Source organism: Notolepis coatsorum (assembly GCF_963971535.1).
Source record: "Notolepis coatsorum genome assembly, chromosome: 14".
NCBI classification, from domain to species: domain Eukaryota; kingdom Metazoa; phylum Chordata; class Actinopteri; order Aulopiformes; family Paralepididae; genus Notolepis; species Notolepis coatsorum.
The window spans coordinates 78390829-78417642 of record NC_140178.1 but is presented as its reverse complement, the minus strand read 5'-3'; the positions used below and the strand labels follow the sequence as shown (position 1 = coordinate 78417642).

The 26814-nt window shown below is 44.3% G+C and overlaps 1 protein-coding gene across 2 annotated transcripts in view; it reads left to right on the top strand.

Annotated features, from left to right (window-relative positions):
- atad5a (ATPase family AAA domain containing 5a) overlaps window positions 1-13623 on the top strand; it is a 38021-nt gene extending 24398 nt beyond the window's left edge. For both annotated transcript variants that reach the window (XM_084328426.1, XM_084328425.1), the window contains exons 18-22: window positions 975-1164; window positions 8349-8503; window positions 9443-10383; window positions 11235-11384; window positions 12239-13623. In XM_084328426.1, coding sequence (XP_084184552.1) covers window positions 975-1164; window positions 8349-8503; window positions 9443-10383; window positions 11235-11384; window positions 12239-12317 — 1515 coding nt within the window. In that variant the 3' untranslated portion in view covers window positions 12318-13623. The remainder of the gene's footprint in view (window positions 1-974; window positions 1165-8348; window positions 8504-9442; window positions 10384-11234; window positions 11385-12238) is intronic.
- Window positions 13624-26814: the final 13191 nt, after the last annotated feature.

Below are 26814 nucleotides of genomic sequence, written 5' to 3'. Positions count from 1 at the left end.
AAGCTGATTTATTATGCACGTAATCCCAAACATAGAAACATAGAAAACTATGAACAATCTGCTGTTGGAGCTGTTGAGTTAGATTTTGTCTTGAATAATCTGTAGGAGGATTAGTCCATGTAGTGTTGAATACAGCTCAGTTACATGATGTGGGGGCCCAGCCTGAAGCTTCATTGGTTAGGATACTATGGGGAAGACATATTTTCCAATTAGTAGTATTAGCTTTTAGTAGTAGTAGTTTTATTCAGTCATCACACACAATACAATATACACACAATACAATATCATTCAACAATCTTTGATTTGGCAGTGATTGAAAAGGTACAGACTGAAGCATAATGCTTATACATGCCTGTCCTATATTCTTAACTAAATTAAGACTCAGTATTCTAAAAGAAAATAACAAAAGAATTATTCACATTTGTAATCTTCAAAAATAGCTACATACAAACTATTTTCTTAAAAACCAAAAGCCAATTACTCATTCTTAAATGTATATCAGCATTGTTCCACAAGTTAACCCCAACAATAGAAATACATCTCCTTTTAATCCCTTTCTTATCTTTTTGAACAGTACATTTACAAATGTCTCTCAAATCATATTTTCTTTCATGTATTGAAAAAGACCTTTGCACACCGTCCGGGAGTAACTTTGCTTTAGCTTTGTACATTATTTGCATAATTTTATAATAAACCAAATCATAAAATGTATGTAAGTTGTTTTATATACTTGTTGTTAATTAAGGGTTTTAGGAATTCAAATCTATCCAATGAACTACAGACGATGGCAAAAATAAATCTCACTGAAGGCAATGTTTATTTGTCACATACACATTGTTATGACACAAGTTCCCCCTAAACGGCGTAGTAAACAAAATAAAGAAATAAATGGTTTCTTTCTAAACCGTTAAACCTCAATATCACTAACCCAGTCATGTGTAATTGATGGTGTTTGTTAACTCCGTCTGGTGCAGCTGCATGTGAACAGCTACCTGCGGCTGCTGTGTCTGGCTGAGGACATGAGGACTGACCCCCGGGACGTCGCCTCTCTGCTCCGCCTCAACCGCTGCGACGTCAGACAGAGCCTGCTGCAGCTGCAGTTCTGGACACGCAGCTCCGGGGGCCGCCACATAACCAGGCCACTGACACACACAGAACACACTGGTAAAGAGATGGCCAAGACACTATTTTGGGGGGGGGGGAGGGGGAGAGGAGGGAGAGGAGAGTTTGAATAATAATATCCATTGATGGATGGAAATATTGGCAGTGGCTGATCATTCGTTTATTCTTTTGAGCTCACCTGGTTGTGTTGTACTGCTACTGAGATCACCTGGTTGTGCTGTACTGCTACTGAGATCACCTGGTTGTGTTGTACTGCTACTGAGATCACCTGGTTGTGTTGTACTGCTACTGAGATCACCTGGTTGTGTTGTACTGCTACTGAGCTCACCTGGTTGTGTTGTACTGCTACTGAGATCACCTGGTTGTGTTGTACTGCTACTGAGATCACCTGGTTGTGTTGTACTGCTACTGAGATCACCTGGTTGTGTTTTACTGCTACTGAGATCAGCGTTTCCGTTAGCCGGTAATTACCGGTATTTGACCGGCAAAATCTGGTGAAGTCCGACATATCTAATCTCTCCGGTCATAATGTCCGGTGAAAATAATTCCCTCTAAACACAATTAGATTATTTGAATTGTATTAAAATAGGCTAAAATTAAATAGCCTATGCGATGAACGAAACAATCATTACATTTGTCGTTGCTTCACCAAGCAGCCGGTCAATGACATCCTGTGTCAGCGAGCTGGCAGCTGATATATTTACGTGAAGCATGGCTTGGCAGGGTGCAGTACTCCAATTCAGCCATTGGCAATTCAGCTGTTGGGTGGGGGCGCTGCTGACACCGCTGCTCTGCTCTGTCTGCTCCTGCTCCATGCTTCACGTAAATATATCAGCTGCCAGCTCGCTGACACAGGATGTCATTGACCGGCTGCTTGGTGAAGCAACGACAAATGTAATGATTGTTTCGTTCATCGCATAGGCTATTTAATTTTAGCCTATTTTAATACAATTCAAATAATCAAATTGTGCTTAGAGGGAATTATTTTCACCGGACATTATGAGCAGCAGCACCAAGTCGTTGGGAGGTGGAGATATACATCACGGCGCAAACCCACGATAATGTTGCCGTCTCTCTGCCAAATTTCTCAGTTCTTCGCTTGATATAATTAATACAAATGTCCAATATAACGGAATTCGTTAGCTCATAAAAATGTGATTATAACAGACTGCTGTTTATTAAGGTCGGGCAGACTGCCCACCGACACCTCAAGTCGGCAGCAGCACGCAATCTCGAGGGACTTATTTTATTTGGAATATATTAATGACTGTATATACGCAAAAGTAGTCTAGTTTTAAGTTAAAATATTATAAATGCCTTGATGATGTCATTCTTTATATAGGCCTATCAATTGTTTTTAAGCTCAATAAACTCTGACCGGAATTTATCCCATTTGTCCGGTATATTGAAATCTACCGGACACTCAGACCTGCAAAAAAAAATTCTAACGGAAACCCTGACTGAGATCACTTGGTTCTGTTTTACTGCTACTTCATAGCCCTGAATGCGTTGTACACTACGGCCATATTTATCAAGCTTTTAAGAATAGGAGTACTGACCTAGGATCAGACTGCTGAGCAGGGCTCTACAGTGCGACCATATTGCTCACATATGCCCCTAAACATATGTGCGTGCGAACCTGCAAAATCAAGTACTCGCACGCAGGGACCGAAACTAAAGCCCGCCGCCCGCCAGGGGCGGTCTGTTTTTACCTTTGGCGCATGACACTTAGAGGGCTGCCCGCCGTGTGGCGTGTAGACGTGTAGTTCATAAATCATAACGATACTCTTGTGCGAGTACAGATTATAGCCGCTCGTCTTTTTTTTCTCCGCCGCGAGATTGTTAAAAAACTACAAGTCCCACATCGCACTCAAGTCAACGGTCCAATCACAGTAGAGTGACGTGACTGGTTTCATGAGAAAAAAAAGCAAATGACCAATCGGAAGCTATCATTTGGCTTGTTTACTTCCGTCTGCTCTAGTCTATATCGGACCTCCATGAACTAACGTTACTGTTTAAACAATGACCCAGTCAACTATTCACTTTTAGTTTAATACATGACGAGGCATTGTCTAACGGTATCTAGCTGGCTAGCTACTGATAGCTGCTGATATCAACAAATGCTCCAGCAATAGTCTACTCGAGTGCATAATACCTCCGGTCCCTCGTTAGCTAGCTTAGCTAGCTCGCGTTAGATCCATCTGTCCCAGTAAACTAAATTGTCTTAACGTTATCTACCGGGCTAGCAGTAGCTACAGATAGCTCCTGATATCAATGTCTTATAACATTGATTGAATGCGTATTCTAGCTGAGGGCATGTTGAATGTGATTTGACAAAAGAACCGTAACGTTAAAATGGGGTCCAGCTGCATCGCCGGAGAATCCTTGCATGCTGAATGTAGGGTCTAGCTGAATATAGGGTCTAGCTGCAGGGCCGGAGAATCCTTGCTGGAGCTGGAGGCTACTCAAGTATACACACAGACAGTGGAGCTGTTTGCAGATAGCAAGCATTTTGACTTATTGCGTGGTGGCGATGTCTCGCAGATAATACAACTACAAGTATGATTATATAATATATATTTTATTAAAAAAATTTTTTTTTATATAAAATATATATATATATTTTTTTTTAATCAAAAAAATTTTGGCAGGTAAGAAATATGCTTGGCGGGTAGACTCTTCCCATCTACCCGCCACTGGCCGGTGAGTCAAAAAGTTAATTTCGCTCCCTGCTCGCACGGCGTGCGAGTGGGGCCGGCGAGTGCAGAGTACAGCCTCATTCGTCCTTTTTTTTCTCGGCTGCGAGAATCGTTAAAAAACTACAAGTCCCACAGTTCACAGCCGCATAAACGTTCCAATCACAGTAGAGTTTCCTGTGGTCACGTGACTGGAAACCGAAAGTAACGATCAGCGTCACTGTCTGTCTCTGAGTCAGACAATACAGCCATGTCGAAGCCCATTCAATTTTATTTTGCGCGAAAGATACCGGAGAATGAGAAGTCAGGCGAGGCAGCTCATGTTACAGAGGTGATGGTTAACGTTAACCAAGATACTGACGCTAGCCAGCATGCTAGCGAAGTTGGCCAAGCTAGCGAGGCTACACCAACTGTAGCTAGCGAAGCTACACCCACTGGAGCCGGAGGGAAGACATACAAATTTAACGTGAATTGGCTAAACATTTCCCCATGGCTAGAGTTAGAAAACGATGTCATGTTTTGTAAATATTGCAAAGTAGGATCGATGCATTGCTATGCATTGTTACACCCCTACAACTGGCCCACTGTGTATGTGTGTACAGCTAACTTGGCTAGCGTTATCAACCGCAGAGGTGGGCACCGGATGGCCAGAGTGCAAGCGGTGTGGCAATAGGGTCTAGCTACAGCATCGGACGGCCAGAGTGCAACGGTGTGACGTCGTAATTGGCAGAATCGACTGTCAATCAATGGTCTACCTGACACGCAAACTCATAAACAATGTTTCTGTACTGGAGGTGTACAGTATTTCAATAGGCAACCCTGAAAGGATTATTTTTCTAAAAGAGCAACACTAGCTCCCCCCTCTACTGATGGCCCTGGTTGTAAAGCCAGTGTCTCCTTTTTGTTCAATGTCACTGCCTTTCTTATCAGGCCTAGTTGTTGGCTACAACTTTGCCATAGTAGGCATTAATCACTTAATTAATAGTTCAAATGTCTGTGTCCCGTTCCCGTTTGCACACGCAGATGATACACACACACGCACACAGTGGGCCAGTGACTTTGGTGGTATGTGCTATTGCACAGATGTGTCCCGTTCCCGTTTGCACATGCACGCACAGTACAAATATACATTTATTTTTGAAAAAAAAAAAAAAAATCTGTTACTTGACATATTTTCACTGTGCTCCTAAATATTTTTGGGTGCTCCTAAATTTCTTTGTGTGCTCCTAAATTTTTTCATTTAGGAGCACCTGTGCCCCTAGTGAAAAAGGTTAGCGTAGAGCCCTGCTGAGGTTACACCTCACTGTGACTGATCTCCGATAAGCACTCATACTTTGAGATGCTTGATAAATACATGCATATGTACCAACATGCTACAACAACAATTTTCTTTAATTGTTTTTGTATTCAAAATCCCACGCCACCTTTGTCCCTTTTGACCACTCCTGCACTGAATAGAAATTCCATAAAATCATCCATCTGATCATCCATATTTTTATTTTACATTCCACTTCTCTCTCCAGTCATATAAAACTTGATTCCCATTGGTGCTCAACAATAGAGTTGAATTGATCTCAAACCTACCGAAGTCGGCCCATGTCACCCCACTTCTTAGGGACCTGCACTGGCTCCCCATTGCTGCACGTATCTGCTTGAAGGCCCTCGACCTAGCATACCGTGCGCCAAAGGGAACCGCTCCTGCCTACCTCCGGTCAATGGTCTCTACTAAGACCCCTACGCTCTGCATCTTCTGGCCGCCTCAGACCTACTCCTATCCAAGCTCCGGGAGGGTCATCAAAGAGAAGCCGCCTATTCTCAGTCCTTGCCCCACAATGGTGGAATGAACTACCCACCCCAGTTAGGACAGCCGAATCCCGTCCAATCTTTCGCCGTCGACTAAAGACGTACTTCTTCAACCATTATCTGAAATAATGGAATTATTATTATAATTTTTTTAAAGGGGAACTATCTTATAAATGGCCTTTTTCAGTGTTTAGCATTGTTTCCTAGCTATATGGACTTATATTAATATGATCTATGTCTCTAATTCTCATATTGGCGCATTCTTCCAATTCTCCTCTCACAATATTCACCCTCACTGAACTGAGTCATCTGAAAATGTGATGATTTGTGATGTCAGAGAGACACCGCTGCATGTTAATGTCCCAGATGCCGCGAAGGCCACACAGTGGTTTAGGAGCCCAGCCTCAAAACGGCTTGAGATCTTGAGGTAGAAAAATGCTGTTTTTGAGGACTTGATTAGAAATACAAAACAATGAATTAAAAAATATATATAATTACAGAGGTGTTTCATAAACTCACAGGAATTGTGTAAAAGTGCCCAAATAGTGAAAGAAATAGTAAAATAGTTCCCCTTTAATCTAACCCCAACTAACCTTACTGTCATGCACCTAATAAACTAACCTACACTGTAACATGCAACACCTTGATGAACATTGTTACTCAGCTGATAGAGTTGTGCCCTTCCTGCTGACTTGTCATACAGAACTTGTAAGTCGCTTTGGATAAAAGCGTCAGCTAAATGACTAAATGTAAATAGAGTGAAAGCTAACATCAATGTCACTCCCAGTTACGCTCTTACTTTTGGCTGATGTTCAAATCAAGTCCCTCGTGATGTAAAGTCCTGCAGGCCCTCATGATGTAAAGTCCTACAGGCCCTCGTGATGTAAAGTCCTGCAGGCCCTCATGATGTAAAGTCCTGCAGGCCCTCATGATGTAAAGTCCTGCAGGCCCTCATGATGTAAAGTCCTGCAGGCCCTCATGATGTAAAGTGCTGCAGTACCTCGTGATGTAAAGTCCTGCAGGCTCTCGTGATGTAAAGTGCTGCAGTACCTCGTGATGTAAAGTGCTGCAGGCCCTTGTGATGTAAAGTCCTGCAGGCTCTCGTGATGTAAAGTGCTGCAGGCCCTCGTGATGTAAAGTCCTGCAGGCTCTTGTGATGTAAAGTCATGCAGGCCCTCGTGATGTAAAGTGCTGCAGGCTCTCGTGATGGAAAGTCCTGCAGGCCCTCGTGATGGAAAGTCCTGCTGGCCCTCGTGATGTAAAGTCCTGCAGGCCCTCGTGATGTAAAGTCCTGCAGGCCCTCGTGATGGAAAGTCCTGCAGGCTCTCGTGATGTAAAGTGCTGCAGGCCCTCGTGATGTAAAGTCCTGCAGGCCCTCGTGATGTAAAGTCCTGCAGGCCCTCGTGATGGAAAGTCCTGCAGGCCCTCGTGATGTAAAGTCCTGCAGGCCCTCGTGATGTAAAGTCCTGCAGGCCCTCGTGATGTAAAGTCCTGCAGGCCCTCGTGATGGAAAGTCCTGCAGGCCCTCATGATGTAAAGTCCTGCAGGCCCTCATGATGTAAAGTCCTGCAGGCCCTCATGATGTAAAGTCCTGCAGGCCCTCATGATGTAAAGTGCTGCAGTACCTCGTGATGTAAAGTCCTGCAGGCTCTCGTGATGTAAAGTGCTGCAGTACCTCGTGATGTAAAGTGCTGCAGGCCCTTGTGATGTAAAGTCCTGCAGGCTCTCGTGATGTAAAGTGCTGCAGGCCCTCGTGATGTAAAGTCCTGCAGGCTCTTGTGATGTAAAGTCATGCAGGCCCTCGTGATGTAAAGTGCTGCAGGCTCTCGTGATGGAAAGTCCTGCAGGCCCTCGTGATGGAAAGTCCTGCAGGCCCTCGTGATGGAAAGTCCTGCAGGCCCTCGTGATGTAAAGTCCTGCAGGCCCTCGTGATGGAAAGTCCTGCAGGCTCTCGTGATGTAAAGTGCTGCAGGCCCTCGTGATGTAAAGTCCTGCAGGCCCTCGTGATGTAAAGTCCTGCAGGCCCTCGTGATGGAAAGTCCTGCAGGCCCTCGTGATGTAAAGTCCTGCAGGCCCTCGTGATGTAAAGTCCTGCAGGCCCTCGTGATGTAAAGTCCTGCAGGCCCTCGTGATGTAAAGTCCTGCAGGCCCTCGTGATGTAAAGTCCTGCAGGCCCTCGTGATGGAAAGTCCTGCAGGCCCTCGTGATGTAAAGTCCTGCAGGCCCTCGTGATGTAAAGTGCTGCAGGCCCTCGTGATGTAAAGTCCTGCAGGCCCTCGTGATGGAAAGTCCTGCAGGCTCTTGTGATGTAAAGTCCTGCAGGCTCTTGTGATGTAAAGTCCTGCAGTACCTTGTGATGTAAAGTCCTGCAGGCTCTTGTGATGTAAAGTCCTGCAGGCCCTCGTGATGTAAAGTCCTGCAGGCTCTTGTGATGTAAAGTCCTGCAGGCCCTCGTGATGTAAAGTCCTGCAGGCCCTCGTGATGTAAAGTCCTGCAGGCCCTCGTGATGTAAAGTCCTGCAGGCCCTCGTGATGTAAAGTCCTGCAGGCCCTCGTGATGTAAAGTCCTGCAGGCTCTTGTGATGTAAAGTCCTGCAGGCCCTCGTTAACGTTAACCTTAACAAGGGACTGCAGGACTTAACCTTAACGAAGCCACCAGCTGCCAGGGACTTTTATGGAATATAATAACCAAATCATTATTTTTTTCCCTCCCATTTCCTTCATTCAGCCCCAGACACTAAACCAAAAGCAGAGGAGTCTGGAGAGGCAGCAGACAGGTCTGTGTGTGAAGTGACGTTACCTCCCTGTGACAGCGGCTGCACTGAGAGCATGCTTGGCCTGCTGAATGTAGACCCTGAGAAGGAAATGCAGGACCTGCTCAAGGTAACGCTAGGCTCTCTATCAAACTCACATTTAGACCAGTGCTGTCGGGTGATTAAAAAATTTATCTAATTAATTACAGGATTTGTAATGAATTAATCTATATTCTATGCATACATGCATATTTCAAATTGCATGTGTCCGGATGGCAGAATTCAGTACTGTATCTACAAAACATTTTGTTTAATCATCTTCCCTTTATTAATTTGCTTAGATTTCTCAGGTCTGGTCAATTTTAGCATGGTGTTATTCACAGTCAAAGATAAAAAAAAATTACTTACGCCTAGTAACAGACACAGTATTTCTGACACTGGGAATACATTCCCTGAGATCCATAGATGTCCCTAGAATCAGATACCAAGAACATGCAAATGGACCATAAAAAAAAAGTATAAATGTTTATTCTACGTTCTTATGGAATGAATGAGATTACAATTTAATAAAATGTTTTTATTAATTTTGCGTTCATTTTCATAATGCGATAATTTGCTGTGTAATTAATTAATCAATCTAATTAAAGTGATAAACTGACAGCCCTAATTTAACTACTACTTGTCACAGTAAAAAGTCAAATTGAGTGCTGTCCTAGACTACTTTATGAGAGCGGTCTTTCTAAGACCACAGAACGATTATGTAGAAAGGTAACGTCACGAGAATGCCATCCTGAAGCCCAAATGCAAGAAAAGGGCACTTTTGGAATTCATTTACCAGAGAAAAGAGAATATTTAGTTTTTCATTGATGATATTTAGCATGACAGCTTGGGGTTGACGGGGTGAATTTAAGGTAGCTGAGGGGACAAACAAGTAGCTTCATGACTTGGCTGTTAAACGGTTAGTGTGTTGGAATCCAAGTCCAATAAAAGACATGTCATGTCCTGGTGAATATATGTGGGCTATACTTGTGTGTCACAAAGCCATAACCGTAATGTGTTGCGTTTCCAGAGCCAGTGTCCAGTTCAGGAGGCGGCAAACTGGGAACTACTGAAAGCCAGCAGGAGAAGAGGAGTGGACCTGCTCTACTCTAACATGGAGACACTTCTACCTTTACCGCTCACAAAGCTAACCACCCCAACCCCCACACCACAAGACCGGCCTAGTGTCCAGCCAGAAGAGCTGCCCTCTACAGGCCCACAGCCCCACACCAGGGAGCTGCCTTCTACAGGCCTGACGCCCGACGCCCTGAAACCCCACACCAGGGAGCCGCAGGAAGCAGAGGTGACCGAGGACTCTGATGCCGAGAGTCCTGTCAAAGTGTCCAAGAGGATGAAGAAGAGGAGGCACTGTCTACAAGACCAGGACACCCTGTCAGACTCTGAGGACTGCTTCCTTTCTCTGAAAGAACCACAGAGTGCTCCTCAGGAGGAGGAGGAGGAGGAGGAGGAGGTGGTGGTCAAAGGGCCTCAGGGTGAAGATGTGGAGGTGGCTCCAGCTCCGGTGAAGATAAAGAGGGAACCGTTGACCCCTGAGCAGAGGCAGAAGAGTGTCCCAGTCTCTCTCTGTCTCGGCTCCATAGCCGACTTCCTGGACCACATGTCCTACCTGGACTCCAACTTACTCCTCCGCACAACGTCCCCTCCAGGGGGCGACCCACACAGGACATTCTGCCTCTCGGGTGGCGCAGAAGTGAGAGATGGGATGGCGGACGAGCCCAGGGTGGAGTTCGGCAGAGGGAGTTGGGCGGTGGGGGAGCTGGCGGTGGAGATCCAGGCTGGTGTGGAGGCGCTGGGGTTCCGCAGGTGTAGGGCGACGGTGGAGGAGGCCTGGAGCAAAGCCCAGGAACTAGAGGGGGAGGTGGGGAAGGAGGCAGTGGCAGAACTGACCCTCCCTGTGGCTCCACACATAGAAGGCTTCAGTCTCACTCAGGACGGCCCCTGTCAACCAAAGTGAGTTTTGATCTCCTCACACTGGAAGCCACAGATTATGTCTCGATAGAGGGGCCATTGACCATATTTGCAACCTGTGCATAACATAAGAGCAAAGTGGCTACCGTGTGAATATGGTCAATTCCCATTTTTAAAACCACTCGGGCTACATGCCTGAGTGGTCACTTTGGCAGGTACACCTTAAAATTGCTGCGGTAGAACATTTAGATTTTATGTTCATCTGTGTGAACACCATTGTTGAGTGTAAGACTCAGAAACCAATGTGGCAAAGCTGAACCTCCCTGTGGCAGCTGTGTCTTGTGCACAGTCTACACACCAAACGCACTGCTCATTTCCAACAATGATCAAGGTTCTATAGAGGCCATCTTAGAAATCACCAGGATACACTAGAAAAGGCCTTTTGTATTCATTCACATTCTGTGATGGGAGTACTCATAGATTACATGGTGGAACTTTGAACAATTGTGCATACATTTTTAACCTTGTCCAGTTACTAAAGTTATTCTGATGACTTGCATGAAAAGAATAATCAATTTGTTAAAATATCATTTATCGGGGCGCCCTCGTGGCGCATACCATAGTGCCTCGCGCACCTACGCGGCCGACCCGGGTTCGATCCCAGCTCCCGTCGTTATTTGTCGCATGTCCTCCCCACCTCTCCTCCCGTTCGCCCTCTCCTCTGTCGGTCCTGCGTGACCAATAAAGCTGTAAAAATGCTACAAAAAAAATAATATATATATATATATATATATCATATCATGTCGATTTATGACTCGTAATTACAGTATGTAAAAGTGTCATTCAGTCCCGGACTGGAGTTTGACCGGAGGTTTTGGCTCTCTCTGTCCCAGACTGCTCCAGAGAAGGAGGGAGGTGGTGGAGACCTTGCTGTCCAGAGGAGTGTGGGGGAACAGGCCTGCAGTGGCCCTGGACTACCTCCCCACCCTACGCACCATCTGCAGATCAGAGCAGCTCAAGGAGCAGGGCAAGATCAAGCGGAGGTGAGTAGATGGAAACCAAACCAGTTTGCCGTTGTTAGACACGGAGACTAGAAGGATAAGATGTTGCACCCACTAGCTGACTCATAAATGCATGGCTATAAGCATCTAGAAACTTGTGTGGTTTGCGGTGTGCAGTAATGTGTTGCACCCTTTTATGTGTTAAAATGCAACAAGGACTTTGCAGTGCATGCCAGTGACCTAATGCATGCATGCAACCTTAGTCAATAAAAAATGTTTATGGGGCTTTGAATGCTGCAGGGTTCCTGGGTACGGTTGGAGAAGTATGTGAAATTAACGTATTCATTTCCTAAATAAATAGTCAAATTTCTTTGTGTGACATAACACTTGGTTAGACCAAAGGTATTTCAGTATGTCTTTGGTTCACATAACCACCACCTCATTCTCCTCAATTTTAGATGTGTTGGGTTACTAATAAATAATCGTTTGTACTGTAGAGAGTCAGTAGCTGACAGCCAATTCTGTCTGGTTATAACGCTAGTGAAGTTAGCGTTAGCTTAGTTCTACTTACAGGTCGATTTTAGTTGCCTGGACAATGCAGATAGCACCCCATCGACGCTCAAAAAGAAAATAAATCAATGAAGTGGAGCCAGTTGGAGCAGTGACATTATAGAAAATTATATTCACTAAAGATTCTGAAACGCCTTTGACCTAACCGACAAAGCTCCAGAGACTGAGGGAGAGAGATATCATTAAGGAGATAAGGTTAGGGATATTTGTTGCTATTTAGCACCATTTCTGTCAAGAGTCTGGTGGAGATTATGTAGATACGTAGAAGGTGATGTTTAGTGTGTCCTAAAATGTATCTGTAATGAGACATTTTGTTTCCTCCCAAGGTTCCTCCACTACCTGGATGCCATTCACTTGAGCCTCCCCAAAAGTATGTTGCAACGCCTGGCTGAAGATTTCCCCTAAACCACAACGTTACCATGACTTCTCCTCACAGCACCACCACCCAGAAGCTACCATGACTTCTCCTCACAGCACCACCACCCAGAAGCTACCTTGACTTCTCCTCACAGCACCACCACCCAGAAGCTACCATGACTTCTCCTCGGCACCACCACCCAGAAGCTACCATGACTTCTCCTCGGCACCACCACCCAGAAGCTACCATGACTTCTCCTGCAGCACCACCACCCAGAAGCTACCATGACTTCTCCTCACAGCACCACCACCCAGAAGCTACCATGACTTCTCCTGCAGCACCGCCACCCAGAAGCTACCATGACTTCCCCGCAGCACCACCAAACCTTAAACCCAGTCAAAAACTCTCTTGTCTTGAATTGGTGTGTAAAACAGCATTCACTGCCCTTTGGGAAAGTGGCTGAGTGTATGCAGGGCACGGGAATGGGGCATCTGGCTGCAACCTGAATCACTGCTGCCATATTAGGCTTCTCGATGTCATGATTTAGGAATGACACGAGCTGGCAGGATAGATGTGTAGTTGGGTAGCGAGGTGCATGGATTCAAGTGGTTTATCCCAAAGCATAATCAAGTTTGCCAGCTTCGGAAATAATGGCATCAATAAGCATAGAATGTGTACTGACGAGCAGGCACAAATGCATAATTGAAGATTTAGTTTAAAATGTAAAAGACAATACCAGTGTTTTTGATACGTGGATACCAGGTCATTCTTGATGTAAAATTGATGTCATATTCTTTTCATAATTTTTATAGTTTTGTATATTACTGATATGTGGTAGCTTTTTTCTTTTGTTCTTCTCACCATTGCCAAATGTATCAACATAGCATTTTACTAGTATGATTTTTGTGGGTTTATTTGGTGTTCAATATAGATTTTCAGATGCACAGGAAGCAAACGGCAGTAGAGAATCATGAGGGGGTGGTAAAAGATTTTGAAGAAATACAATTTCTATCGAGACGAGAATGACTTGGGACCCACATGTCAAAAACGGGCATTGTCCTTTAACTGACTAACATTTGTTTTTTTGTACAGCATATTCTTCTGGTGCTTTGAAAGAATGATTTGTTAATATGCATTTGTAATATAAAACGGTATAGAATTGTGATTTGTGTGTTGGTTTTTTTTATGCTTATTTGTGCTAGAATGTGTCATGTCTAAACGTTTTGTAAGATTAACATGTAAAATACACTTGTAAACATTTTATGAAGGCTGATTAAAATATTGTCAAACTTCGGTCCTGTCCTATTCAGGATCTTTCTTCATTCTGTTCAAATTGTCCATCAGAGATAGACTAGCTACTGTTCAAATAAAGCGCACATTTTTGTAAACCCATCAATCGCAGTGGAAACTTATTTTTTACTAAATAAAGGTTTTATCACTTCTCAAAACGATTTGCGTTTTTCGCCTAAGTAGCCAGAGAAGTAGCAACGCCTGTGAAAGGACGCACATAACATAGTCTGTCACATCTTTTGTTCTGTTGTCTCAACATTAACTTGTCATGTCCTCCCAACCACTGCAACAAGAGGGCGGACAAGTTCATGTTCTGTTGTCTCGTGTTGCAGTGGTTGGGAGGACACATGACAAGTTCATGTTCTGAACGAATGAATGAAAACTTTATTTAACAGATTGCAGAATGGGTACAATACAGTACGGCTCAATACACACAATTGTTAAGGGGATGCAGACCAGAGAAAGACGTTTGTCTTGTTTACATCAGGGTCCCCCATTTTCAATTCATAGTGACATTTATGACATACACAACATATATGACATCATGGCATAGGGACATACATGACATACAGGTATATAGTACTGTTACATTTGTGACATACGATATGCAAATATACAGTACTGTTACCCATAGATCCTAACAGAATATATACATACGGTGGGGGAGGAGACTGTCTATTAGGAGGGGGTGGGGGGGTTGGGACATTTACAGGGGCCAGTTTCGAATTGCAGTCTCCCGTAGGTGTTCTTTGAGTGGTTTTGAAAGTATGTGTGTAAGTGACCTTACTCCTAGAACCCACCTCACCCCTGCCCACTTTGACAACCTAGGATGGCTTAGAGTAGACGACAGAGTACAGCAACTTGCAATGGGCCTGGTCTACAAGATACACTACACGACCAAGGTACCCATGTACATGTCAAAATACTTCCCAAAGGTCAGTGAATACCACGATCACAACACCAGAGGGAGCTCCACAAATCATGTTAAACCCAGATTCGGCTCAAATAAGGGACTAAACACGTTTCGCAATTATGCCACATCAATGTGGAACGCCCTACCCAAAGCTGTAAAGGAATGTGGATCACTACCCACTTTCAAAACCTCTCTCAAGGGACACCTACGGGAGACTGCAATTCAACACTGGCCCCTGTAAATATCCGAACCCAACCCCCTCCAATGTACAGTCATTTACCTAGTATGGTTTTGTCAATAGTCCAATGTACAATTTTGTTTGTTTGTACAGTGTCTCCCCCCCCCCCCCCCCCCCTCAATGTACAGTTTTGCTTGTTTATACAGTGTGCCCCCCCCCCCCACAACCACCTCCAATGTAAATTACCCAGTATGGTTGTCAATATCCCAATGTACCCAACCCCCCCCACCCAACCTCCTCCAATGTACAGTTTCTACGTCAAATGTATATACTCCCTTTTCTTGACTCCTTCTGTATCACAAACAGTACTGTATTTGCAAATCTGGTATGTCATAAATGTATAGATGTAGCAGTACTGACTATCTGTATGTCATGTATGTCATATATGTCCTGATGAATTGAAAATGGGGGACCCTGATGTAAACAAGACGAAAGTCTTTCTCTGGTCTGCATCCCCTTAACAATTGTGTGTATTGAGCTGTACTGTATTGTACCCATTCTGCAATCTGTTAATAAAGTTTTCAATCAATCAATCAATCAGTAATAGAGGCAAAACGGCATTATAGGGATAAAGTTGAACTTCAGTTTGAACAGGCTGACTCTAGAGGTATGTGGCAGGGCCTCAGAACAATGACAGATTACAAAGGCACCTCCCTCAAACTGAACAGTGACATCTCCCTAGCAAATGATCTCAATACCTTCTATGTGAGGTTTGAGGCTGTGAATAACAACACCAGCCTACAAGCCACGGCAATGGGGGGGGGGGGGGGTCTGCTGATGGAGACTCAGTGTTCAGGGTAACAGAGCATGAGGTGAGGCGGACCTTTAAAAAAGTGAATATCAGGAAGGCAGCAAGACCGGACGGCATCCCCGGCCGCGTCCTAAAAGTCTGTGCCGACCAACTGGCCCCGGTATTCACTGACATCTTTAACCTGTCCTTAGAACAGGCTGTCATCCCCACCTGTCTGAAGAAGTCCACCATCATCCCTGTACCCAAAAAATCTACGCCCGCTTGCCTCAACGACTACCGCCCTGTAGCTCTCACCTCCATAGCCATGAAGTGCTTTGAGAAGCTAGTGAAGGGCTACATCTGTTCCTCCCTCCCCATCAACCTGGACCCCCTGCAATTTGCATACCGCCCTAACAGGTCCACGGAGGACGCCATAGCCCATGTGCTGCACACAGCAGCATCACACCTGGACAAGAGGCAGGGGAACTATGTGAGAATGCTGTTCATCGACTACAGCTCAGCATTCAATACCATAGTCCCCTCCAAACTGAACTATGACCTCTGCCAGTGGGTCTTGGACTTCCTGACGGGCAGACCCCAGGTGGTAAGAGCAGGCAACTGCACCTCCTCATCCATCACGCTCAACATAGGGGCCCCCCAGGGCTGTGCTCTGAGCCCCCTCCTCTACTCCCTGTACACACATGACTGCGTGGCACAGCGGAACAACAACACAATCATCAAATTGTAGTAGTGGTGGGCCTGATCTCTGCCAACGACGAGAGGGCCTACCTGGAAGAGGTAGAGAATCTGTCACAGTGGTGTCAGGAGAACTGCCTCTCCCTGAACGTTAGCAAAACAAAAGAGATGATTGTGGACTTCAGGAGGTCGGGGGTCAAGGACTACAGCCCCCGCAGCATCGACGGGGCACCGGTTGAGAGAGTGAACAGTTTCAAGTACCTCGGAGCCCACATATCCGAGGACTTGACATGGACCACACACATTGACAGTGTTGTGAAGAAGGCACGACAACACCTCTACTTCCTCAGGCGCCTAAGGAAGTTCCAAGTCAGTCAGAAGATCCTTAAGAACACCACATTGCCGCATCTACTCAAGTTGATAGAGAACTTTGGTGATTTATCTGGATTTAAAATAAATTGGCCGAAGTCGGCTTTCCTTCCTATTAACATCCGTGCAAAAAAAGACACAACCCTCCCAGGTGCGATACCCATGGTTAAACATTTTAGATGCTTGGGTGTGGAAATATTTCCCACCATAAGACAAACGGTGAAGCACAATTACACAAAAATACAGAACAAAATCAAAGACGACCTGGACAGGTGGGCAAAACTTAAAAACTCAGTACAGGCAAGGGTATCAATAGTTAAGATGGATGTATTACCAAGAATCAACTTCATCAGCTCAATGCTACCGTTACCTCCTCCAGAGGGCTACTGGAAAAGATTACAATCCTCCACATACAAATTTATTTGGAATAACAAACCACCTCGCATAAAAAGATCCACCGCACAGAGAAATAAAGCAGACGGTGGCATGGCAGTTCCAGATTTTTTACAATATTTTAAGGCTTTCACATTAAGACCATTGAAAATATGGTTTGATCCCCAGGCTTTGGTATCTTGGAGAGAATTGGAAGAAAACATAGTAGCCCCACAGAGACTGAAAGACATAGCACACACTAAACTTTCAATCAAGCATTGTGAGCGGGAATTTGGCCCCATAATTACCCATGCAATCAGAACATGGCGGGAAACACAAAAAAAATATCCTAACCCTCAAAAATGGCATAATCACACTCCCATATTCAATAACAATGCACTCTTAATGAGAAAACGCCCTATAAGATTCCCTATATGGGAAGAGCAAGGCATACACTCATTAGGGGATATTTTTAATAACCAGGGCATCTGTAGTTATGGCGAAATATGCACAAAGTTTAACCTCACCAAGTCCACATGGCTTTTTTACATACAGTTACGACTATGTTTGAGGTCTCACAGTGTTCCATTACACATACCAGTTGAACACCACAGATACCACAAATTTTTCTATGAAAGTGAAACATTGGGAGGTTTTGTATCAGGTTTTTATTATCAATTACTAACGTCCTCGTATGAAACCCTTCAACTAGACACTGTCTGGAGGAGGGATATACCAGACCTGGAAAATGACTTTGATTGGCAAGGAGCCTGGGCAAATGTCCGACTTACATCAAGGAACCCGGATCATCAACAAATCAATCTGAACTATATTCACAGGACATACTTGACTCCTATAAGACTGTGCAGAATGGGGCTTAAACAAGACTCCAAATGCTCCCAATGTACAAATGGGGACGAAGGGACATTTATGCACATGTATTGGGACTGCCCACCAGTTAAGGCATTCTGGAAAGATGTGTCCCAACAATTATCAAAACTCGTATCTTGGAATATACCTGTACACCCCTCGGTATTACTATTGAATGATGTTTTTGAGTTTGCAGTGAATCCACAGCTAAAGAGATTGGTTTTATCGGGTATCACAGTAGCTAAAAAGCTGATCGCATCACGCTGGTTTCAACCGGAAAAAATGTGCCGGAAAGTTTGGTTTCTTACATATCTCGATGTGATATATCAAGAAATATCTACAGCAAGAATTCTGGGTCTCAATGAATCCAAAATGTCAATGTGGGTAGAAGTGGTGGAGAGAATAAAAGCTAGCTTATAATGGTAGTGTCTGGTTAGGAGTGAGGGATAATGGAGGTACTATCCAAGGAGGGGTCCGGGAGGGGGGGGTTCGAGCTGGAGCATATGTGTGTAGGGGTTTAGAAAATAGGTATTAGGGGTATGTTCTATATAAACATTTATATAATTGTAATTTCGCTGGATATACACTGTATACGGTTAAAATGTTATTATAGACTCTTTTTGTTTTATCTTGTTTCTGTACTTGCATGTAATTTTAACCACCTTGACTGATAGTTTCATTATGCATTATGTGTTGAGTACTGACTTTTAATAATTTTTGTTTTGCAATAATAAAAAAAATATAAAAAAAAAAGAACTTCTACTCATGTACAATAGAGAGCATCCTGACGGGCAACATCACCTCCTGGTTTGGGAATAGCACTGCACAAGACCGTAGCAGACTACAAAGAGTGACACGTTCAGCCGAACGCACAATTGGAGGGGGGCTTCCCACCCTCCAGAACATTTACAACAAGCGGTGCAGGGGTAAGGCTAAGAGAATCATCAAGGACTCCAGCCACCCGAACAACTGCCTCTTTGAACTGCTGCGGTCAGGCAAGCGATACCGGAGTCTTAAGGCGAGCACAGAAAGACTCAGAAGAAGCTTCTATCCCCAGGCCATCAGGCTGCTCAACGAACAATAAACACTAAGCAACAACCATCAAATGCACACAGCACACACACGCACACACTCACTTTAAACAAACAACACACGGCAGCACCCACTCTCTAGATCACCTAAACACACTTTATATTGATTGGTAAAGGATTTGCACTACAACTCGTACACCTTACTGTAAATTGTACCTAAATTGTACCGCATCCCATTTCTGCTTTGCACTATATAGTATTGTATATTAGTACATTGCATAGTATATTGTATATTGTATGGTAACTCAGTTACTTCTATTCTGCATCGAACATTGTACATATGTCTATACTGAACACTGTGACCTCTATTTTTACTTCTATTTTACATGCTATACTATTTTATTTCATACTTATCTTGTCTAGCACAGTCTCTGGAGCGTAACAGTAAGAAGCATTTTGTATAAAAGTATTCTGTACTTCTGTATGACAACTATTAAAGAAACTTGAACTACTCTTCTCCAGATGCAGTATGGATTACTAGCAATAACATTGAGCCCTTTTTCCCTTTCTGGAGCGGTCCTTGCGTGGGACCAGTGGAGGTTGCCAGCAGGGGGCGGAGTGGCAGTGGTGGCAGGTGGAGCAGTGGAGAGAAGCAAGCAACGAGGAAGAGGGAATTACCTGGAGGCGAGGGGAACAGGAAGTTCTCTTCGGCATTGGACTTGGCCGTGAACGGTCGCAGCCACAACGGGCGTGTGCTTTGGAATAGCCCCATTGAAGAAGTCAGTGAAGGAGAGCCCCGTCGGAGCGAGCGGCGGGTGATGAGACATACTTGCTAGTGACGGGTTATCCTAGAAGTATCAGCAATAGTGTGTGAGTAAGAGAAACCGAACCCAAGGACTAACGTCTCTAGAGCTAACGAGACTAACGTCTAACGTTATCGGGTTATAGTAGTTACTGTGTGCGGTATAGTAGTATGCTGCTAACGGCTCCGTCTGACTTGAGTAGACTACCGGGCGCGAGGCGCTGAAGAGACCGGTGGTATAGCCAGCCACGTTGCGTTAGCAGTGTAACCGAATAGCAGGAGGGTGCGTCGAGACCCAAAGCTTAGCTGTGTTTAAGGTAGCCAAAGTATTAGCTCGCGCGACAGAAGCAAGCCAGCAACAGCAGCGGTGGACGTTTCCCAGACGGTACAGAGGACGCCTCTTCCCACCAGCAGAGGACGCCATACAGCAAGCTCTGCCAGCTAACCACTGCCTGCTGTTCGCCCAGCCTGCTGGCTGTGCTCGCGGATCGCCGACGCCATCTTGTCATCCGGACTAGCGGTGACAAGAGTGGGTCCGCCATCTTGGCCAAGTACTAACAGTACCACGTGTATCAACAGCAACGTCCATTGAAGTGAACGCTAACAACCAGTGTCTAAGGGGTACCCCAAACAATTTAAGCCGGCTTAGGTTAGGTTTTCTTTGGTAACGTGGGCCCACATTTATTGGTTTATTTTGTTAATTGTTTATTTGATTCTTGAATGCCCAATGTGTCTACATTCTATGCCTGGGTTCCCCCAGTACAAGCGGGGTGGTTTAATGTATTGAGCACTCGGTGCTTATGGTGGGAAGAGCTTCCCCTACATTGATAACAAGAGCACCCGGTGCCATATATTAAGAGTTAACGTTGTAATGTATAACCTGCCCAGGCTTCACTAAAGTAGACCTAATTGGGATCATTGTGTGGGTCTCTTTCTTTGAGTTCCATTTGCTATTCTAACCTCTGGGTAAATATTGTGACTGCATAATTATTTAACCCTTACACCCCATTTACAGAATAGCATTTGAAGGGTCTATACAGGTGGTCAAGGAAGGGTACTGCTTAAAGGGAAGCCCAATGATACTATTGAACTGACAGTCACTGGGTGTGGGAGGGCTGTCGGAGGTACTGAGGGAGTGAGGGTGTGTGGGGAGTTACTGCTGACCGCCTTGGAAGGCGAGGGAGACCAGAGTACCAATCCCCAGGTTAGTAAATCCTGGGCCCCATCCACTCCAACTGCAAGCCCTCCAGAACGACGTTCCGGGCCAAAGACGGGGGTACATATATAGGTCCAATACTATAGTATCCTACTACCCAGTGTCTGTGTACTACTATACTCCCACAAGCAGGGATAATCCACCCTTCTACACTAGTATGCTTCCTTGTGGAACACCACAGCTCACTGTGAGGGGGGGGGGGGGGGGTTGAGTACCGTTTACCTCCACCATCTGTTCTCTCCCCTCAAGGTAGGATTGCATCCAGCTCATTGCTTTTAGCTTGTCAATCAGAATGGAGTGATTGACAGTGTCAAAGGCCTTTTGTAGGTCCAGCATGACCATAGTCAAGTCAAGAGTTGTATTTGTCATGGCATACAAGTATACAATGAAATGCGGGGGGTCTTGCCCGCAACTATGTGCATAATACAATAGTAATATATAATAGAATCCAATAGAACGACATTGTGCAATAAAACAAGTAAACAAAGTAGGGCATATCGGTATATGTACATGAGTTATTTACAGAGCATGGTAGGACATGCTAGGTCCTGTGGTAGTGCAATACACTGTTAGCTACGGATGATCATGGCACTGGGTCTTTATGTACACTGCTATACAATGCTATATTATACAATCTCAAGTTATACTATACTATTCTTAAAGTGACCTTTCCTTTTGTAAAGTGACCATAAGTGTGAGCGTGTGCAGCATGAGTGTGTGTTTGCTCATGTTAAAGTGGCTGCTAGTGTGTGAGCGTGTACAGTGTGTGTGTCGTGTGTGTGCTCATGTGTGCTTGTGTGTGTTCAAGGCTCTGATGGCCTGGGGGAAGAAGCTGAGCCGACGTCTCTCTGTCCTAGTAGCTGGTGTTTGCAGGCGTCTGCCTGACCGCAGCAGGAACTGCAACTTGTTCCTGTTTGCGGACGACTCAGCCCTGCTGGTCTCTGACAAGAACAAGTTACAGGTTGAAAAAACCCTCAGCTCGGAACTAGGCAAAATCTGCATATGGCTCGCCAACAACAAACTATCATTACACATGGGCAAAACAGAGTCCATTCTCTTCGGTTCAAATAACAAACTCAGCAAGACCGACGGCTTCTCAGTTACAGTGGGTGACAATATTGTCACAAGGAAAGATGAAATTACCTACCTGGGTTCCATCCTAGAGGCTAATCTTTCCTGTGACAAAATGGCATCCAATGTAATAAAAAAAGTCAACCAACGAACTCAATTCTTGTACCGGATCTCCTCTCTGGTAAACAAGAATACCCTGAAGACTCTGGCAGGAGCACTCATTCAAGGGTACTACGACTATGCTTGCACCGCATGGTACCAAAGCACCTCAAAGGCACTAAAAACCAAATTACAAACACCTCAAAACAAACTAGTCAGACTACTGCTTGACCTGACTCCTAGAACCCACCTCACCCCTGCCCACTTTGCCAACCTAGGATGGCTTAGAGTAGACGACAGAGTACAGCAACTTGCAATGGGCCTGGTCTACAAGATACACACGACCAAGGTACCCATGTACATGTCAAAATACTTCCCAAAGGTCAGTGAATACCACGATCACAACACCAGAGGGAGCTCCACAAATCATGTAAAACCCAGATTCGGCTCAAACAAGGGACTAAACACGTTTCGCAATTATGCCACATCAATGTGGAACGCCCTACCCAAAGCTGTAAAGGAATGTGAATCACTACCCACTTTCAAAAACACTCTCAAAGAACACCTACGGGAGACTGCAATTCGAAACTGGCCCCTACAAATGTCCTAACCCAGTTGTACAGTAATGACCAAGTATGGCTTTGTCAGTATTCCAATGTACAGTCCCCTCCCCCCACCTCCAATGTACAGCCCCACCCAACCCCACCTACCCAACCTCCTCCAATGTACAGTTACTATGTCAAATGTATGTCAGTATTCCAATGTACAGTGTACAGTGTCCCCCCCCCACCTCCAATGTACAGCCCCACCCAACCCCACCCCACCTACCCAACCTCCTCCAATGTACAGTTTCTATGCCAAATGTATATACACTCTGTTTCTGGATTTTGTATGTATCACAAACAGTACTCTATTTGCAAATCTGGTATGTCATAAATGTATAGATGTAGCAGTACTGTCTATCTGTATGTCGTGTGTGTCATATGATGAATTGAAAATGGGGGACCCTGATGTAAACAAGACGAAAGTCTTTCTCTGGTCTGCATCCCCTTAACAATTGTATGTATTGAGCTGTACTGTACTGTACCCATTCTGCAATCTGTTAATAAACTTTTCAATCAATCAATCAGCATGAACAGGCTGTTGTTGGGGTGGTGAGGGTCTTTCATTATTCTGCAGTCTCTGGATTTGCACCTCTTGTTGTATAGAACCTGCAGGGGTGGTAGTGCAATACCCGTGGTACGCTCGGCTGAGCGCACCACTCTCTGTAGGGCCTTCTTGTCCTGTGCCGTGCTGTTTCCATACCAGGCAGTGATGTTTCCAGTCAAGATGCTCTCTACAGCTCCGGAGTAGAAAGACTGGAGTATCTTCCCAGATACTCTGAACTTCCTTAACTGTCTCAGGTGGTAGAGGCGCTGCTTCACCTTTTTTTACGACTGAGTCTATGTGTGTTGTCCATGTCAGATCCTCTGAGATGTGGACCCCCAGGTACTTAAAGCTGCTCACCCTGTCCACGGTAGCCCCGTTTATCCTCAGTGGTGTGTGTGTCTCCTGCTGTCTTCTCCTAAAAATCCACGATCAGTTCCTTGGTTTTACCAATGTTCAGGAGCAGGCTGTTGTCCTGGCACCAACGTTCCAGTACCTCAACCTCCTCCCGGTAGGCCTTCTCGTCGTTGTCCGAGATCAGCCCCACCACCACTGTGTTGTCCGCAAACTTCACTATGGAGTTGGAGCTGAACTTGGCCACACAGTCATGTGTGTATAGTGAGTACAGCAGGGGGCTCAGAACACAGCCCTGGGGGGACCCGATGCTCAGGGTGATGGTGTTGGAGGTCTGACCCCCCACCCTGACCGCCTGGGGCCTTTCACTCAGAAAGTCCAGTATCCAGGCGCTCAGAGCGGAGCTCAGACCCAGCTCGATCAGCTTGTCCACCAGTCTGGTGGGGACTATGGTGTTGAACGCTGAGCTGTAGTCAATGAACAACAGTCTCACATAGCCCCCCTTCTGGTGGTCTAGGTGAGAGAGGGTGCTGTGCAGTACTTGGGAGACCGCATCATCAGTGGACCTGTTTGGCCTGTATGCAAATGCATGGGTCCATATCACTGGGGAGGGAGGCACTTTATGTGATCCTTGACCAGCCTCTCAAAACATTTCATGGCCACAGAGGTGAGTGCCACCGGTCTGTAGTCATTGAGACCTGTTGGGGAGGATTTCTTTGGTACCGGGATAATGGTAGACATCTTGAAGCAGGCAGGGACCACTGACTCCGCCAGGGATCGATTAAATATGGTGGTGAACACAGGGGCTAGCTGGTTAGCACAGGACTCTGTGTTTCACTACACACTTGAGTGCATGCTTACAAACTGTTAGTCTGCAACACTACTATCACCGACATCTAAGAAGGGAGATCCCCCCTTGAATGGCCGTTCTAAGGTTTCTCTCCTCCACACTGCCTGTGGAGCATTTTTCCCTATTGTTAGGTTTTAGTGAGTTTTTCCTTACCTTCTCGTGGGGTATGTTTGGGAGTGCTTGCATTCTTTCATTTATTTGCATTTATTTTAAATTTGTTGGACCTTATGGTGTTCTTGTTCTGTTCTTGACTTATTGTTATGTTTTCTTCTTGACTTGTTTAAAGAAGACATGTACGGCCCATGGGGACATTAACGTGTGTTGTCGGGCCTTATAAATAAATTTGATTTGATTTGATTTGATAAGTATGCGTCCTGTTATTCCATCTGGGCCAGCAGCCTTTCTGGTGTTCACCTGCATAAATGCTCTTCTCACACTGTGTACCATCAATGAGAGAGCGTCCCCGCCCCCCCGCGGGACCATGCCGCAGTATTTGCTTGCGTCCACCTCTTGTGTGGTCGTTCAAACAGAGAAGGCATGTGTCAGTGGAGTGGGATGTTCTGAAGCCAGATTGGAATTTGTAGATTAGATTTTTTTCCGCTAGGTACTTTTCGACCTGTTCATAGACTATCTTTTCCATGACTTTCGAGATGGAGGTAAGAATAGAAACAGGACGGTAGTTGCCTGGGTCTAATTTGCTGCCCTTTTTGTGCAGAGGGGTCACTCTCGCAATTTTGAAGTCCTTGGGGACATGTCCCTGTTTTATGGAGAGGTTTATTATGTGTGTGATGACTGGGGTGATGGCGGCTGCTGAGTCTCTGAGGAATTTGGAGGGGATGTTGTCATGGCCAGTGGCCTTGTTATTTTTTGCGGTTTTGATCATGGTGTTTACGTCATTTCTTAGTCTGTTTCTTTGCATTTTTAGTTCAGCCATGTGGGCTTGGAGTTCACTGTTTGAGCTTTTGGAAAGCTTTGTCTGACTTTTATGAATTTTTTGTCTCTGGTTTTCATAGTGGTTAGTATTTCAGTGTGCATCCATGGCTCAGCGCGATTTTGAACCCTGGTGGTTCTTAGTGGTGCCATGTTGTTAAGTATTGTTGTGAATTTGGTTTTGAATCCAAGCCATGTTTCTTAAACCTGTGTACCACTGAGCTCATCTGACCAGTCCATGCTCTCCAGTTCTTGTTTAAGGCGAGACACCCCAGGTGAATAGGCAAATATACTTTTTTTGTTGATTTTGAGATTTAGTTATATTTTGCTTCCTAAACATGTCTTCTGAGATCTGAGATCTTCTGAGAGAATTGTTGAATAGATAAACAAATGTTGTAGAATGTTTGATTATGAAATCATACATCACAACGGAACCTGTTTGAGGTCCATTTGAATAATATAAATAATATGTATGATATAATATAATGTAATGTAGTGTTATATATTATAATATAATGTAATGTAATAATAAAGTATAATATATTTAGCTCCCATTTGAATAATATGACATTCTTTAAAGTCTTAAAATTAAATACATTTAATTTAAATTAAAATAAATGTAAAATAATAATAGCTTTATTTATATAGCATCAGTCCTACAGATTGCAGCTCAAAGTGCTTTACAGAAAAAATGAAAAACAAAAGGATACATAAAAAAAAAGATGAATTAAATAATAAAGACATTAAAATGATAAAAACGGGAATAAAACAACTAGATAAGATAGTAAAAATAGCTAAAATAAGACGAAAAGTAAGACAATAACATAAGACAATAACATAAGACAATACAAATAATTACAAATAAAATAATAATAAAGACCGAAAAATTTAATAGTTATAATAATAACATAGCTAAATTAGATAGTAAACAATAAGATTTTTTTTTTAAATAAGACATTGGTGAATAACAAATAAAATAATAAAAAATGACATAAAATAATGATACAAATTATAATAAAATATTTAAGTAAAAATAATAGAAATAAAGAAAAATAAGACAATAAAATAAAGATAATAATTTATTTAAAAGCTAGTTTAAAAAGGTACGTTTTGACCTGGTTTTAAAAAGTGCCAACCGAGTGTGCTGTCCTAATGACCTGCAGGAGAGTGTTCCACAGTTTTGGGGCGTAGCAGCTGAAAGCACTGATCACAGCATGTCACGGCACCACTTGTAACTCTGCTGTGGACACTGAGCACCCGGCACTATAGCAGACACAGGGATAAACAGAGGGAGGCTACTGATGCCAGTGGGTGGTGGTGATGGTGATGATGATTATGATGACGAAGAAGAAACTATGAAAATCACTTTCTTATTCTTCATCGTCGCCATCGTCGTCGGCGTTGTCATCATATTATTATTATTAGGCTATTATTATTGTTGTTGTTTATTAAAATGATTAAATAGTTTAGGTCACAGAGCTGCCTTCTGTCTCTTCTAATAATACCATACTGGTAATAGTTCTGTATCGTTAGTGGCTTAGCTTGGCATCACACTGCACTATCTCGC